Below are 16,567 nucleotides of genomic sequence, written 5' to 3'. Positions count from 1 at the left end.
TTCGATGAAATGCCTCAACGAGTGTTATTATTTATTATTCATCCATTCACGCACACAAATTAATCGCAGTGTCTTAGATCCGAACCACACATACAATTCAATTTAAACAATATAATATATATGTAGAGAGAGAGAGAGAGAGCGCACCGACGCACGCAAGGTGTTCGACGATTTAGTTGGAAGAGGAGGGGGCGGGGGCGATGGAGCGGGGGTAGCCGATGCCGTGGCGCGTGGTGGGGAAGACGACGAAGAGCAAGCTGCAGAGGAGGCCGACGCCGAGGGGCAAAGCGTCGAGCACCTCGCGGGCCTGGGGCCCCTGGGGGCTCGGGTAGAAGCAGCCGAGCACGTTCGCGTCGCGGAGGGCGACGGCGCCGAAGACGAGGACGGAGAGCGCGGCGTGGACGAAGTCGACGGGGCGGAGGCGGTAGCGGGAGGTGTCGGGGGGGTCGTCCGGGGCCGGGGGGTAGTCGAAGAGGAGGAGGCCGCGAGGGGTGGCGAGGCCGTAGTAGAGGCGGCCGTGGGAGGGGATGCGGATGGAGTCGGTGAAGGAGGCGAGGAAGCAGGAGAGGGCGAGGAGGAGGAGGAGCGCGAGGGTGAGGAGGCGCGCGGCGGGGTCGCAGGAGCCGTGGTTGGTGAACACCGGGGTGAGGAGCTGGAACGCGAGGAGGGTGCCCGTGGGGAGGAGTTTCGCGAGCGACGCGGTCCCCGCGAGCGCCTGGGAGAGCGCCGAGGACGACGACGACGACGATGACGATGAAGGTGGTGGTGGTGGTGGGGAGTGAGATTGTGAGGACGAGGACGACGAGGAGGAGGGTCCCTCTTTAATGGCGGATTTGGCTCTCGCGCGAAGAGACATGACGAAGATGTTGTTGTTAATGTTCTAGAGAGAGAAAGAGTTTTAGAGAGAGAGAGAGAGAGAGAGAGAGAGAGAGAGAGAGAGAAAGGATGTTTTGAATTGTGGTTGATGTAGTGGAATGTTTTTCCTTTTGGACGAATGGATCGTCTGTGACATTGCATAAGATTATTTTCATTTATATGATTGGAGGAATTTTTTTTCTTTTAGAGCTGTTTTTTTTTTTATTTAGGATAAATTTTTAATAACATTTATGTAGTTTCACACTTTCTCACTTTAATACATTTTAATATCATGTGGTTTAAAGTGTATCAATTTAATATCTCGCGATTTTTTTTTTTTTTTCGTCAGTCCCTTCATTAATTTTTTATTAAATTATATATAAAAAACTTCAGATATTCCATCTGGTACTAAAGTAAGAAAGTACGCAATCGCAGAGATGGCATTTGAAAGTTTTTATTATTATTAATTTTTGGGTTGTGGGGGGTAGGGGGTGGGGGGATTGATTTTCGTCTTCTTTTGATTATGAGAACAATTATTTAATTATAGGAACAATTATTAGATAGAGGGAGAGTGCGGTTTATAGAGGAAACACGCAAACGCCAACAAATCAAAGAGTGTAATATATAAAGAGAAAACAAAAAAAGAAGAAAAGAAGCAAAAAACAGGACACACAAGAACTTCTCACATGATGCAAATGGTAGGCTTAGGTGGCTCAATTTAGGTTGTGTGAGGGGAGAGGCAATTGACTTCATTAGAGTAATTTAGGGGGCAATCTTTTTTCATTTTTTTGTGTTCACATGGATGAAATTTGGCAAATTTGCATAAAAAAAATTCTAAGATTTTGTAGAAGTGGGCCACCATCTTTTTGAATTTTGCAGATTCGATCTGATTTTTAGAAGATGACTAAATTACCCTTTTCAAAATGTATAGAAATATAAATATTAAATATCTTGAAAAATATAACTGACAAGTTATTATTGTAGCTGTCCGAAATTCTTATCTAACATATAAATAAAAAGCTTTAAATAAAAAAGAAAGAAAGAAAGAAAGAATGGAATATCATTTAAATAGTGTAATATCTTTTCAAATTGTGCAATATTCTCTTCTAAATAGTATAATATTTATATGTTAGATAAGAATTTCGGACAGCTACAATAATAACTTGTCAGTTATATTTTTCAAGATATTTAATATTTATATTTCTATACATTTTGAAAAGGGTAATTTAGTCATCTTCTAAAAATCAGATCGAATCTGCAAAATTCAAAAAGATGGTGGCCCACTTCTACAAAATCTTAGAATTTTTTTTATGCAAATTTGCCAAATTTCATCCATGTGAACACAAAAAAATGAAAAAAGATTGCCCCCTAAATTACTCTAATGAAGTCAATTGCCTCTCCCCTCACACAACCTAAATTGAGCCACCTAAGCCTACCATTTGCATCATGTGAGAAGTTCTTGTGTGTCCTGTTTTTTGCTTCTTTTCTTCTTTTTTTGTTTTCTCTTTATATATTACACTCTTTGATTTGTTGGCGTTTGCGTGTTTCCTCTATAAACCGCACTCTCCCTCTATCTAATAATTGTTCCTATAATTAAATAATTGTTCTCATAATCAAAAGAAGACGAAAATCAATCCCCCCACCCCCTACCCCCCACAACCCAANTTAAATAGTGTAATATCTTTTCAAATTGTGCAATATTCTCTTCTAAATAGTATAATATTTATATAAATAGTGCAATATATATATCGTTTATATACAAATTGCATAATTTTTATACTAAATTACGAATAATATAGTATATTACGTACAAATAGTATAATATATTATAATATATTATAAAAATTATACAATATGTGTACAAATGATGTATATATTTCAATATTTACATAAGTATTGCACAATTTAAAAAAGAATGTTGTACAATTTGAAAAGATTTTTATTATTTGAGAGGATATTGTACTCTTTCATCTCATTAATTATACTTTACTTTTTATTTCATCTTAATGACGATTTTTGTTTCTTAAGAAAGGTACATACAATTATAATTTAGCAGTTGTTATTTTCAAAAATTTGACACTTTATTTAATATACAATATAATTTAATTTTTAAAAAGAAAGTGCAATATATCATCTAAATAGTGCAATACTCTCTCCTAATAATGTAATATTTATAGAAATAATGTAAAATTTGTACAAATAATGCAACATATATACCGTTTATATACATATTGCATAATTTTTATAATATATTGTAATATATTATAGAGTCCGGCTACTATGCTATTAATAGTACGAAGCTGCTACCAAGTTTTCCGCCGTTCAATCTACCCTTTTGATCATCTTATTAATTATATTATATTATTTTTTATTTTATCTTAACGTGAATTTTCGTCTTTCAAGAAAAGTATATGCAATTATAACTTAACAGTTGTCTTTTTTAAAAAAATTGACACTTTATTTAATATATAATGTAATTTAATTTTTTTTAAAAAAGAGTGTAATATACCATCTAAATGGTGTAAAATTCTCTTCTAATAATATAACATTTACACAAATGATATAAATATTTATACAAATGATGCAATATATACATAGCTTATACGCATCAAATAATTTTTATAATATATTATAATATTTTATACTATTTGTGCGTAATATACAATATTATTCATACTTTAGTATAAAAATTATGCAATGTTATATAAATTGTGCAAATGTTATATTATTTGCACAAATATTACACTATTTAAAAAAAAAGTTACACAATTTAAAAAGATATTGCACTATTTAAGAAGTATTTTATTTTTTTTCTTTTTTATTATGTTAGATGAGAATTTCGTTTTAAAAAAAAGATAACAGTAATAATGACTTACTGATTGTATTTTTTAAGATATTTAATATACATATTTTTTTTATATATTAAAAGAAAAATAGTTTGATTATGATTTTCAGACCGAATCTGAAAAATCAAAACAACTACGTACTTTTACAAAATCTTAAACTTAGCGAATTTTTTATAAAAATTGGCCATGAAATTTTTTGAGAGGAGATATTGTCTATGCCAACACGGCTCGCCACGTGGTTTTCGCGGACGGAAACAACGGCCTTCATTTGACGTTAGTGTCTTCTATGCATAAACACAGTTAGATAGATGGACCTATCACAAAGCTGGGACATGCTTGTAATGAGCCGGACCTGTTAGCAACCCTCGATGGAGATGGATGGCTAACCGGGATGATGGCGTGACCAACCTGATCCCAATCGCGATCCGATGAGACCTCGGATTGAGGAGCGTGAATTGGGAGATGATGGGAATGAGAGAGACAGAGAGAGATACAGAGAGATGAGGATAGGGATTAGAAATAGAGAAGAGAGAGGAGAGTTAGGGAGCTTAGAAGCAAAGAAGGGTTTAGAGAAGGATTGGGGAAGAAGATAAGCAATATTTCATTTCATCGATGCCTCTGTTTGCCATACATTCTCGTACTTATACTTCTTAGGACTTAAACTGAAATGGAAATTACATAATCTTTGAGGGCTAAGTAGCAAAGTGACAAAATGAGATGCTGATGGGCTGGGCTGCCATTCGGGTTGTTGGGCCACCTCTCTGGGCCTCCCTGCCCGGTAGTGCTGGTAAGTGGGTAGGCGGGTGCCGGACTCCTCCTTCTTCGCATCATCCGCGACCCGGCGGGGCTTGGGTTCGCGTTTTATGCCCGATCCGGTAATCCGACCGCCCAATCCGCTAGCTCTCTCTCCTTCGCCCCAACGACATGGATTCCGTCGAGCTCGCCTGAGCCCCTTCGAAGGCGCCTTGCCGCTGGAGTTCCGCCCAAGCGCCTTCTCGCCGGATCGCTCCGCCGAGCTCACCATTTATTCTTCGGGGTTGTTACAATGCTTTCCCACAAACATTTGCCATTCCTATCTCACACGCACCCAAAAAAAAAAAAAAAAGAAAAAAAGAAAAAAGAAAGAAAAAGACTTATTCAATTTGCAGGTTGCAGCGAATAACCAACAAAATTGAGACGGAACAAACTTATTGACGGTTCAGAAGCATTAAATTTGTCTAATGTATTATATATAAAAACTGGTCAGATCAAGTACTTCACCACAATAGTTCCTGATCAGAAGCACTAAATTTGTCTAATGTATTATATAAAAACTGATCAGATCAAGTACGCTACCACAATAGTTCCATGCTACCAAAGTAGTGCAACAAGCATGAGGCTATCCAACAATCACTCCATTTGATCACTAACACATCCAACAATTTGCCGCGACGACTCACCGAAAGGCGACTCAATGCATGCTCCGTTGTCTCTACTATGGTGGCTCTTCTTCGGCATTCTCCGATGTCCACATTGTTTTATGTAAGAAGAAGCAAAATAGCTCTACAGGAATAGCACCTTCAGCTCTAAAGCACTTCAAAGGAAATTATGAAGCGAACAGCGAGTTTCGCGGCAATTGAGGCTAAATTACAGTGGACCGTATAAGTAGTGTGATCCCCATGACTCTTTTAACAATGTGACGCATACAAGGGGGGGTTTGCAAAGCCTAGATGTAAAAAAAAAAAAAAAGGAAAAGGAAAAATGAAAGGATCTACAATTTTGTATTCCTCGGAAAAGTTACAAACTACTTTGCTTAGTTACATCAAGAGTGGATGGTGGAGGGAACCCTAATGCGCAAAAAGCAGATGGAATATGATGTACGGGTTATGGCGACCGAAATGATTCCTGAGACCTCAGAGGAATGCCTTCGGCCGGATAGCCATCCTCATCTGCGTGTTTTGGAAGCCGCATTGATAGAGATTGTGGAAGCCCTGTTGAGAGGCATGACAGGTTAGGACGAAGTAAGTTTCCAGTAAAATAAAAAGAAAAAAGGAAGGCTAAATAGAGCAAGAAAGCCCCCAGTATAAATAAAGATTTTCTCTTAACATGCTTAAAATAACGAAACCTTCATGGGAAGGGGTAAAATGTAGTTAGACAACATCTATTACTCTGCTCATAGGAAGGGGTAAAATGTAGTTGTTAAAACTTCAGAGAGGTAATGCGAGGATCATGATATATATAGATATATGGGGCTTTCATGCATATTACACATATAATTGCGGTATGATGCAGGACCATACCATCAGCCATGTCCTTCGTCTTGTGAAGAAGAAAAGTTCCGGAGAGAATCGTAACAAAACCACACATCTCAGTTACTATTTGCGTTGGATTTTGCCGATCCCAGTCCTGAAAGTTAAGAAGTACTAATTAAACATATTAATAGCTTTCTCAAAGTCGAAGATTACATAAATTCATTCAACAGTAACATTTGTGGGCATCACTGTGGCTACATGTGCATTTCATGATTCTCACCCCTAATTTATCTTAGGAGTAAACATGCAAGATTTCAAGTTGATGGCACACCGATAAACACACTTCAAGATTTTTTTTTTTTTTTTAATTCAGAGATTTGACAAAGATAAGAGAAGCATATGCATCGAGATGATAGTTAGGTAGTTAAGGCCTTTAGGTTGCATTTATGTTCATATATGTCCGATTTCTCTGCTTTGAAAAAATATAACTGCATACACAGTTTATATTCATATGCACAGACTATTTCACACTTATCACCGTTTAAAATGATGTATCATTGAAACTGAAGTTGAGCACAACTAGTGGAATAGCTTGACTCGTACACTTGCTAAGCTTTCAAATACATATAAAATTTACTTAAATTTCTTCACATGTTCATTTAATAAAGAGAATGTAATTACAGAACTGCTACACCAATGAATGTTGCCCAACATGAAGGGAATTGCTAGCAAAAATATGTATAGTTTTATTGCTTCTAGTGATAGGTACTAATCAAATAATATTTAGACTTATGAGCCAACTTTTCTTTTCACTAAAAAAAATATAAATATACATTCTAAGATATTCATATAAATTAATTACATGTTACTTGTAGTAGATCATCTTATATTATGTGTTTATCAAGCATAACAGTAACATCATATAGCACAATGCCAAAAAAAAATTCTAATGTTTTTTTGTTAAAAGAAGTATTCTTAGTCATGAATAATATTTAAAGCATGTACAGAATCATAAATGCCGCCAAATGGACAAAAAAACATGGTTCTGCCCCAAATGTCTATAAGCAGTAACAACTGTACAAAGTTGTGTTTATAAAACTTGGCTTAAGCAACTTTGTCTTTACCAGTTGTCATCAAATGTTGATATTTTTAGAATTACCACACTGGTAATATGAATCATCACATTCTTATAGCTTAATTTACGTTCTAACAGAGAAATAACTATAAACACATAAGTTGAGGACAACAATGATTTGATTGACGAAGACTAAAATAAGTTAAGATTTTTTTACCTTGAACATGATAACACTAGCCAAAATGGTTAGCGATGTAAACATTGTGTAATATATGGGTGAGACAACTGCTGTGTTGAATGTGTCAAGAGCCTGCAGTGGAAAATATTTATCAGCTTCAGATTTACTCAAACAAAAGTAGGTACATACGTATAACCTTAAATTAATTAGGATTTGCTGCCACTAATCTGGAGACGAGTGGTGTAACATAGATCAAGTACTTAAACTTAACAGTAACTCATGAAAATTATTGTATTCTTAATTTTCAGGCCCTTGAAGAATATTATACAATATCTAGTTTAGATTGTAGATTCGTGCTTGCTGAACTTAAAAACAAGCTTAGTCTAGTTAAATGAGCTTAAAATACAGGCTGTAATATATAGACTCTAACTTGTCCATCAGCCCTGAATGTTTCACAAGGGCCATCAAAACAACATGAGCAATATCTAACGAATACCTGACTTGACTATTAACTCTGTATTTGTTTTCACAGAGAAAGGAGAGGACAAGAAGAGAAGCTTAATTACAACATTGTGTGTAGAATTAGAACATTGTTCGTCTCTAATTTGTTGCATCGCTGTCACCTGCCATAGTTTACTGATCAAAATGTAAGGAGGTATCAGATAAAATATGTAAAAATTGAAAAGTCATCGAGATAAGGATGTGGTGTCATCGAGCTAAGGATGTAAGGTAAATTCTTGGGTCGCTAGGAAAGATGGGGAAAAAATATATATATAGTATCTGATACGAGGTAGCTTGAACCTAGAAATAAGAGCATGAAAACCAGTTGAGATTGTATGGTCGAGGGCAATGAACCACATAACATACTGGTAAGGGTGTGATTCTGCTAAGCTAGCACAAGCCTAGGGAAAGAGGGCAAACCAAAATTAACATTAAAGCAGAAAGGGAGAAAAAATATGACAGTATTTGGTTTGAGAATCTTGCCTAAAACCATTTGAATGAAAGAAATAGGATCCATATAGCCGAATGGAATAATACTTGGGTAAAGTTTTGATATTCATGTAAGAAAGGCTTGGAAAGCATTTAAGATATCTGATGGATATCAAGTTAACTAGAGATATGTACACCTAGCTGAAAAAATCAACTAAGCCTAAGAATCTAGGATAAGAAAACAAAATTACTTCGAAGGACAATGCTACTGATAGATGAGCGTAAATATGCAATTATTCTTGGGCAGCTGGGCCATGAAATGAATTCGACAAGTACATTAGAATGAGCCCATGTTCTGATATTTGGATGGAATCACATGCATGCAATTTACAAAGAGAATCTACAGATTGTTACCGTGTCATGTCCCTCATCTTTACACAATTAAAAGCATATTAGATTCCTGGAATAAGAAGCATAAGTGATAAAGAAACAAAAGTCCAAAACAAAATGCAAACAAGCCACATAAGAATCCTGGAATAAGAAGCATAAGTGATAAAGAAACAAAAGTCCTAAACAAGATGCAAACAAGCCACATAAGAATCCTAGAGTTGACTTCCCCAGAGAGGTTCACAACTTGTGTATTTAATGCGGAAAGACTTAAAATGAAATCCAACTCGTTATTTTCTTCATCTAAAAATCAGAAGTACTATGCATAGCAAACAAATTATGAAATTATCCCATTGGAAAACTACATATATTTCTTAAAAATTAGTCAAAACTCAATTAAAATAATAACCACCTAAAGTCTTATTAATAACTATCACTTTAATCAAAGAGTAAATCATATAACCTTGTTCAAATAATTCATTTGGGTAATCACACAAGCAAAAACGACTATAGTGAAAGCCCATGTTTGTGGATATATTAGCTGATTCATCCCTGAAAATGTCAACTTCAAAGCTATTCCAAGAGCTTTCACACTCATGACCTGCTCAAATAAAAATTAATTAATTAATTAAATGGGTCCAGCCCATCTAAAAAACCATGAAACCAAGATAAACTATGATCAATCACCCATGCGGAATTGCTTACCGATAGAGAGCCTACAAGAGAACAAACACCAACGTACACCATAATATGCGTCTGTCCATATTGTGGTATAAAATGGAAAATGAGTATGAAAATTGCTGCAAGTACCATTGCTGCATACAGAAGGAAAGCTGCAGGGAAGACAAATTATGGGCTTAGCATATCACTACAAAATTAATGCGGAAGGACATGTAAATTCATGCCAACCTAGAAAGCCTAGATGCCTCTTTAGCGTAGCTCTTGGAGCATCTTCTCTACTTTTGAAAGTAAAAGTTGTTAGAAAACAAGCATTTGGAATGAAAAGACAAAGGCTTTTGCTATTCAGAAAGCTAAAATGAACTTTTAGGCCCCAAAAGAATAAGCTCTAATTTGAAGCTTCTATTTACCCGACAAAACTAGGCTGTTGAAATTTACCCAACAAAACTAGGCCGTTGAAATTTGAAAATACACAAGTGCTTGTTCAAACAGCTCTAGCAACAGCCATTTTCTAGAAGCTCTAGTAGAAGCTCCAGCAAAGTCAAACAAGCTCTACGGAGAAGAACAAAAAAAGGGACAAAACCTGGTTCTGTAGCTAGATCCCATACTTCTGCCACAGACTCAATCTCACGTTCTTGAGGGGCATGGAGGACAATGGTAGTTGATCCCACAACACAGAGAACACATCCAAGAATGCCAAATATATGTAGTCTCTCCCGTAATATGATATGTGCAAGAGCAGCACTGTGACATAAAAGTTAGCTTCATATCAGAAAATGCATCATTTCATGGTTATGATGAAAATTGTGAACATATATTTGATTTTACAATTCAGAGTCATACCTGATTATAATGCTAAGAGCGCCAAGAGGAGTAACCAGAATAGCAGGAGCAAATGCATAAGCTGCAAAGTTAGCCACTTCCCCAACAATCACTGTAGCATAACGATAAACTTGTTAATATCTCTATCGAAAGAACAACTAAGAATCACAACAGAAAGCCAGAAGGTATAGCATATAGGAAAGAAATTAGAGTGATTACTTGTTATCATGCCTGCCCACCAAAGTGGCTCGTACAAGTATGAATAGCCTCCAACTCCTGTTATGAGGCAAAGGATTTAAGGCGTTTCTAAGGCAAAAACAATCAACACAAACACGATGCAAATAATAAAAGCCTGTGAGTATAATAGGGATATAAGTCAACATTGCTAGCAAGATCTCTAAAATTACAAAACCCAGCCATTGCCGGCAAATAATTTTATTTAGTTGCCCTTAAATGGGATTAGATGGACTAAATCACAGCTAGTGGCACAGCAAAGCACTTTGTACTGAAAAGCGAAAGGTGGTTATCACTAATCAACTAATCAGAGCACTGGAAACTGGAAATGGGTTTACTTGTTACACCAGTACAACTAACAATTGCAAAAATTACTAAAGAACTTACCATATACAAAGTAACCTGTATATGAATCCTTAATTAAAGAATTAGCATCTAGTTCTTAAGTCCAGCTAGTGAAAGAGCAATCCGGTACAACAAGTTGGAACTTGAAAAGTAATAGAATCTCAATGCTACAACATCTTAAAGCAGGCCAAATTTCTTATGAAGATTGAATAACAAATCACAAATTCTCTCCATATGGTGGAAGTTAGAATCGACAAATTTGGAAGAAGTTTGGTCATAGAGATAAAATCCACACGCAGAACAAAAATGTCTGATGTGAAATCAGCAATAACCCAATAATCCAGTCACATATCCCCAAAATTGCACAAAAATACAAGAAAAAGCATCATAAATAGCACAATCACCACCGAATTTTCCACCAAACCCTAAAATCACGTCGAATTTCACAGTTATCATCATCAGATCCCTCAAAATCAACCTCCTACCAAGCGAGAAGCCTAAAACCTAACGATCAGCAAACCATTAATGATGTGAACGAGGCCCGATCGTGTATACCTGCCCTAACCCCGGACGCCCCGGCCTTCTTCAAGCCCTTCTTCTTGACGATGAAGCTGGCGCCGATGAAGAAGCTCGACGAGAGCGCGAGCACCAAGCCCTTTATGTTATCGGAGGACATGCCCGTGTACGACTCCACCCATCCCCCTCCCCCGCCGCCGCCTCCCCCTCCTCCGCCTCCCCCGCCGCCGGAGCCCTCCGCCGCCCCCGGCGCCATCTCTACGCATAAAAACCCTACCGACGCAGCGACTCTTCGCCGAGATCCCCGCCGAATCAGCCGTGGCGGCGCCGTCGCCGGCGCATGGATCGCCGGAGCTCCGATCGGCGTCCTCTGGTGGTGGCCGTGGAAGGCCCGCAAGAGAGAGAGAGAGAATCGTCGATGGAGGTGAAGATGAAAGGAGAAGAAGAGGAGGGGGGGTGTGAGAATGGCGTGTTCGGTTCTTAATACGCGTTTTTTTTTTTTTTCCCCGTGCGCGGTGGTTTTGAGAGGGCGAATCGCTGGACCCCGTTGCCAGATAATAGATCCGTTCTACGGATGGATGCTTATCTTTATTTCTTTTTTTATCCCTTGCGTCTGCCTCGATACTGATAACCTGAAAAATTTTGTATAATTTTAGTCCTATTAGTAAAGATGCAAACACAGCGATAAGGATTAAGGCTTCATTTGCGATTGCGGAGAGATTACGCGATGAGTCGGTTACGATATATTTTCTGCGGTACCATCGGATAACGCAGAATTATATTCCTATATGCTTTTTTCTCAACTCCATTTTATCTAATAGCGTTAGATAGGCCTCAATATCAAATTAAGTCTAAATATTTTAATTTATGGTCACGACTTACCGCTTTACTCCGTGGATCCAAACAGAAGCAAATTTTTTAACAAAATTTTGTCGAATATCAAACACCTTCTGCAACATTTACTTAACCGATTGGGACGAATTTAAGATGAATTAACTTTTTTTTTACCACCGGTTTGGTATGAATTAGAGAAAGAACTCAACCAACTTAGATCCATTTGCATCCCTAATGGATATGAATTTTGTATGTACTTGACCCGAAGTCCAATTCGAAGTAATTTTATATTATATAATATGTATAAATGCATGATGTTATTTTGAATTTATACTTTAAAAATTTAGATTTATTGTAATATATTTTGAAATATAATAAATAGTAAAGAAAAATAGTTGTTTTGGGTTCTATTGAGGCCCAGGTATTTGAATCTTGGGTCGGGTTTGAATATGAATTTTTAAAATCCATCACATTCAGATTCGGGTTTAGATTTCGAATTTGGTAGCTGGGTTTGGAAACTGATTCGGATTTTAGAAAATCCGTCCCGAATTCGGCCGTTGACTTAAGTACATACTCCGTTGACATCCCTAGACTTAAATACATACTCTGTACTGTAGAGAAATTAAAGAATCACATGCAAACAAGCAGTTAATACCGAATAGACAATTTCAGTTACATTGCACAACAATATTAAATAGCTTCACATCATATTAATTACATGGAATAAATATTGTGCTTTGTTAGGCACCTCCTTGGGCTTAAATGCTTAAAGGAGCTTTTGCATAAGTACTAGCTAAATAGAGTATTTTGAACTTACAGAAAAAGTAGAAATAGCTCTTACTTTTCAAATCTAAAAGCTTATTTCTCCTTTGTGCCAGAGCAAAAATCATAAAAAAAAAAAACAAAAGAAAATCCATCTTCATTCTAAGTGTATTACTGAGCCTAAGAACCCATTTGGCATCCAAGATAGGTTAGATAGGATACAGAAAATCATGTCAGAACGGAGGGAGGGTTTAGCGACTCAGAGGCATTGCAGGTTACTGTGGGTGGTGACCGGGCGGTGAGATACGACAAAAATTTCGAATTCAATCGCACCAATCTCTTGATGGTATTTCATAGTCCTGTCCCAACGGGATTTAGTTTACTCTCACCACCTCTGAGTCATTAAAACCCGCTTCCTATCCACTTAAATGATGGGTTCCAAACGAACCCGCATTAGTACAATGGATCAACAATAGCCCCATATACGTAGAAGTTATTAAACATTACAATCAACATACAACAAGATGCTGCATTATAGGATTAATATTGACCCCTATATATATTTGATATCAAGTTTAACTCCTACGTAGATTTGATATATCACATGAAAATCGAGAATCGAACAAATCAACCGACCCCCTTTACAGGTTACTAGATGCCGCAAGGTACTTGGTATAGCGAGCTTGAGCGATTAGCTTCCCATTTTTCTTCCTCAGCTCGACTGTGGCGACACCAACCGCTTTTCCCGCGCGCAACACCTTGGCCTCTATTTCAATCTCTTCCTGAAAAGCACACGTAGGAACATCTCTTTAGTAACATTCTCAACATGCGTATGCCAAAAACCCCACAATCTGTAACTGCGAAGCAGAGATACGAAACCAATATCTCTAATATCATACCTATTATCCTACTTATTTATGCTGTTTGTGAAATTAATATATATATTCCGAAGTATACATTTCGTTAGCAAAAACAAAAGCTGAGCAATAAGAAGGATACAACTGCAATTGAAAGGCAAAATGAAAAATATCACGAGAAAAATCACTACAAATATTTTTTTTCATGTTGCTAAATTGTGAAACTGTTTTCAAGAATCGACCTCAAGGCTAGATGATCATGGTCAACGGTGGAACTAATGTTTCAACTCTAAACAAGCTTTATCTATGTCGAATTACAATTATGTCAATCAAATGCTCCCATAATGAATGATTCAATGCATTCGACAACATCAAGAGGACACAGACCAAAATTTTAGAAGACTAAAATTGTCCAACAAGTTCATTAAAGTAATTTCCCCCTAATCCTTGATAAGAACAAATTTCTAAAATATATAGTCAGAGTGAAAAAATTGAGGTCATAAACATGACACAAACTGGAACACGCCCAGCTCGAAACAATTAATTAAAACTTGCGTAGGTTAACGTAATCTCAAAGTGATAGCTCGATCAATTTCTTCCTGACTAATGAACCAGTATGCCATTCTTAAACTGTACTGGTTGTTGAAATAGACTACAAAATCGCCAAAACCAGTTCAAAATAGAACATTCAATTGGTTTGAATCGGCTTGGTTGAAGCGCTCTTCTTTTAATTGTTTAAAGGGTAAAAGTACACATCAATTAGTTTTTCCACAGAGCTCAACAATGCAACAGCAATTTCATTTTATTGCGATGAGTCATTTAAGTATCATCATTTACGAAGTAATAGAAATATGTTAGATCAACAAATAGGGTATAAAATAGAAAATGAACTGTATCAATCCATTTATTTGCTAATAAAAATAAAGGTACATAACTAAGACAATTTCACGGTGTGGACAAAAAGTATCTATAACTCTTACATATTATGATGTCAATACTTGTTTACAGCGACAATTTCTCCTCAAATTTTCAAAGTGTTTGTTATTTAAAGAACCAACCAAAAATAATTTTGAATTTTGTTTTCTTTCTCAGTGATTAATTCTTACGAACAATTGAATACCATCTCAAAATCAAGTTAAAAACTAAGCCACCGTATACTAAACTGATTTTACTAAATTTAGGGTCTTCCGGGCCGCAACCGTGCCCAAATTTTTCCAATTCTTTCCTATTCATTAACTATGGGAAGCAAATAAACATGACATACAAAAAACTACAATGTCATTAAACTAGCTAAACAGGATCAAACTACATAGATACACTTCACAGTTCAATTTCCGTATAATTCCAATTCAAAATTACTCAATCATATGATCTTTAAAGCATATATCTCAACAATTTGCATAACCAAAACGAGAATCATCAAACCCTAATCACCACAGCGAAGAAACGGAACTGGGAAGGGGAATTAGCAAAACCCTACGTGCGCGTACGCGGCGTCCAAGTAGGAGATGCTCATCTCGAGGGGCGCGCCCCTCGTGGTGGCCCCGGCGGTGTAGAACGCGGCGGATCCAACGAGATCGATCAGCGACGCGGTGGCGCCGCCGTGGAGGAAGTTCCCCGTGTTCTAAGCCACAACATGGAGAGAGAGAGAGAGAGAGAGAGAGGGGGGGAGAGAGAGATCCATAGATCAAATTTTACCACGGAGATAGAGGAATCGGAGAGAGAGAGAGAGAGAGAGAGAGAGAGAGAGAGAGAGAAAGGGGGGGCTTACGAGGAGGCGAGGGGGGACGGAGAGGGAGCAGAGGAGGCGGCCGCGCTCGGCGGCGTCGACGCGGAGGCCGCGGAGGACGAAGGCGTCGTAGAAACGGGAGGGGAGGGAGGAGAGCGACGGCGTGGGGAGCGTCTCCGCCGCCGCAGCCTCCAACGAGCGCTTCACCGCGTCGAGCTCCATTTTCTAGGGTTTGAGGAAGCAGAAGCAGAAGCCGAATTTAGGGTTTCTCGCGGACGAAGAAGAAGCTGCGGAGGAGTGCGCGGCATTGAACTCGGCGAAGATTCGTGTCTCGGTGCCGAATTTAAGTTGCTACATCATTTTTCTTGTTTTTGTTTGGGAAAAATTTCAATTTGCCCCAGATGTTGAGTATTTGCACTCTCCAATTCGATGGTTTAAGCATTGTGCAATTATGCTTTACTTTCATGTGATTTCTTTTTGTTTTAGCGAAGGGGCCTTTTATTAAATAGATGACGGTAAATTGATACATTTTACAAACTACAGAATGATAAGATATAATAGAATTATAAAATATTATATTATATTATTGAGTAGCTCTTGTATGCTATTAGGAGCACGGAGGATTTATTTTTATTTTAGCATAGGGGCCTTTTATTAAATAGATGACGGTAAATTGATACATTTTACAAACTACAGAATGATAAGATATAATAGAATTATAAAATATTATATTATATTATTGAGTAGCTCTTGTATGCTATTAGGAGCACGGAGGATTTATTTTTATTTTAGCATAGGGGCCTTTTATTAAATAGATGACAGTAAATTGATATATTTTACAAACAACAAAATGATAAAATATAATCGAATTATTATAAAATATTATACTATATTACTGAGTAGGTCTTCCGTGCTACTAGGAGCACGGAGGCCTCAGTGCTCCTGTACCATTTTTGATAATGGAGCCTTTGAATCGATGATCGACTCTATTAGGCTTGATCTAGCGTATTTAAAGTATCCAGAAAATAGATTTTACGATTTTCGATATCACTTACTTAGCGATCGAGAGGGTTCAAAATCAAAAGTTGAAAATAAAAATCTCATGAAAGTGATGATATAGTACTAAAATTTTTGATCAGATATATTAATCATGCTATAAAGAGTATAAAAATTTTCTATCAAAATTTAATCTGATTTGAATACTTTTATACTGCTAAACTTACAAAAGGTATACATCAGCCATTAATATTATTAATTTTCGTCCCTTTCGATTGCTAGGGAAATGATA

The 16,567-nt window shown here is 37.1% G+C and overlaps 3 protein-coding genes across 6 annotated transcripts; all 3 read right to left on the bottom strand.

Moving 5' to 3' along the window:
* LOC109710084 lies at positions 1-999 on the bottom strand. Its single transcript, XM_020232508.1, has one exon. The coding sequence runs from the start codon at positions 854-856 to the stop codon at positions 173-175; it is 684 nt and encodes a 227-aa protein (XP_020088097.1). The 5' UTR covers positions 857-999; the 3' UTR covers positions 1-172.
* On the bottom strand, positions 4,281-11,616 carry LOC109710083 (probable magnesium transporter NIPA4). 4 transcript variants are annotated; one of them, XR_002216282.1, is made up of 11 exons: positions 11,137-11,608; positions 10,222-10,278; positions 10,024-10,114; positions 9,764-9,924; positions 9,208-9,335; positions 8,966-9,103; positions 7,752-7,808; positions 7,225-7,317; positions 5,981-6,086; positions 5,141-5,671; positions 4,281-4,773 (listed from the first exon to the last, which is right to left on the bottom strand). XR_002216282.1 is itself a non-coding variant. In XM_020232506.1 (10 exons), the coding sequence occupies exons 1-10, from the start codon at positions 11,351-11,353 to the stop codon at positions 5,565-5,567; spliced, it is 1,155 nt and encodes a 384-aa protein (XP_020088095.1). In that variant the 5' UTR covers positions 11,354-11,608; the 3' UTR covers positions 4,892-5,564. The 4 variants fall into 4 exon arrangements, 2 of the variants coding, with proteins under 2 accessions (XP_020088095.1, XP_020088096.1); XM_020232506.1 differs by lacking the exon at positions 4,281-4,773 and having other exon boundaries at positions 4,892-5,671; XM_020232507.1 differs by lacking the exons at positions 4,281-4,773; positions 7,752-7,808 and having other exon boundaries at positions 4,892-5,671; positions 11,137-11,604.
* Positions 12,829-15,674, bottom strand: LOC109711118 (acyl-coenzyme A thioesterase 13-like). Its single transcript, XM_020234038.1, has 3 exons — positions 15,322-15,674; positions 15,031-15,174; positions 12,829-13,475 (listed from the first exon to the last, which is right to left on the bottom strand). The coding sequence occupies exons 1-3, from the start codon at positions 15,499-15,501 to the stop codon at positions 13,335-13,337; spliced, it is 465 nt and encodes a 154-aa protein (XP_020089627.1). The 5' UTR covers positions 15,502-15,674; the 3' UTR covers positions 12,829-13,334.

Source organism: Ananas comosus, linkage group 5 (genome assembly GCF_001540865.1).
Source record: "Ananas comosus cultivar F153 linkage group 5, ASM154086v1, whole genome shotgun sequence".
Classification (NCBI taxonomy): Eukaryota; Viridiplantae; Streptophyta; class Magnoliopsida; order Poales; family Bromeliaceae; genus Ananas; species Ananas comosus.
The sequence above is the reverse complement of the archived record's forward strand: the minus strand, read 5'-3'. Positions and strand labels throughout refer to the sequence as shown.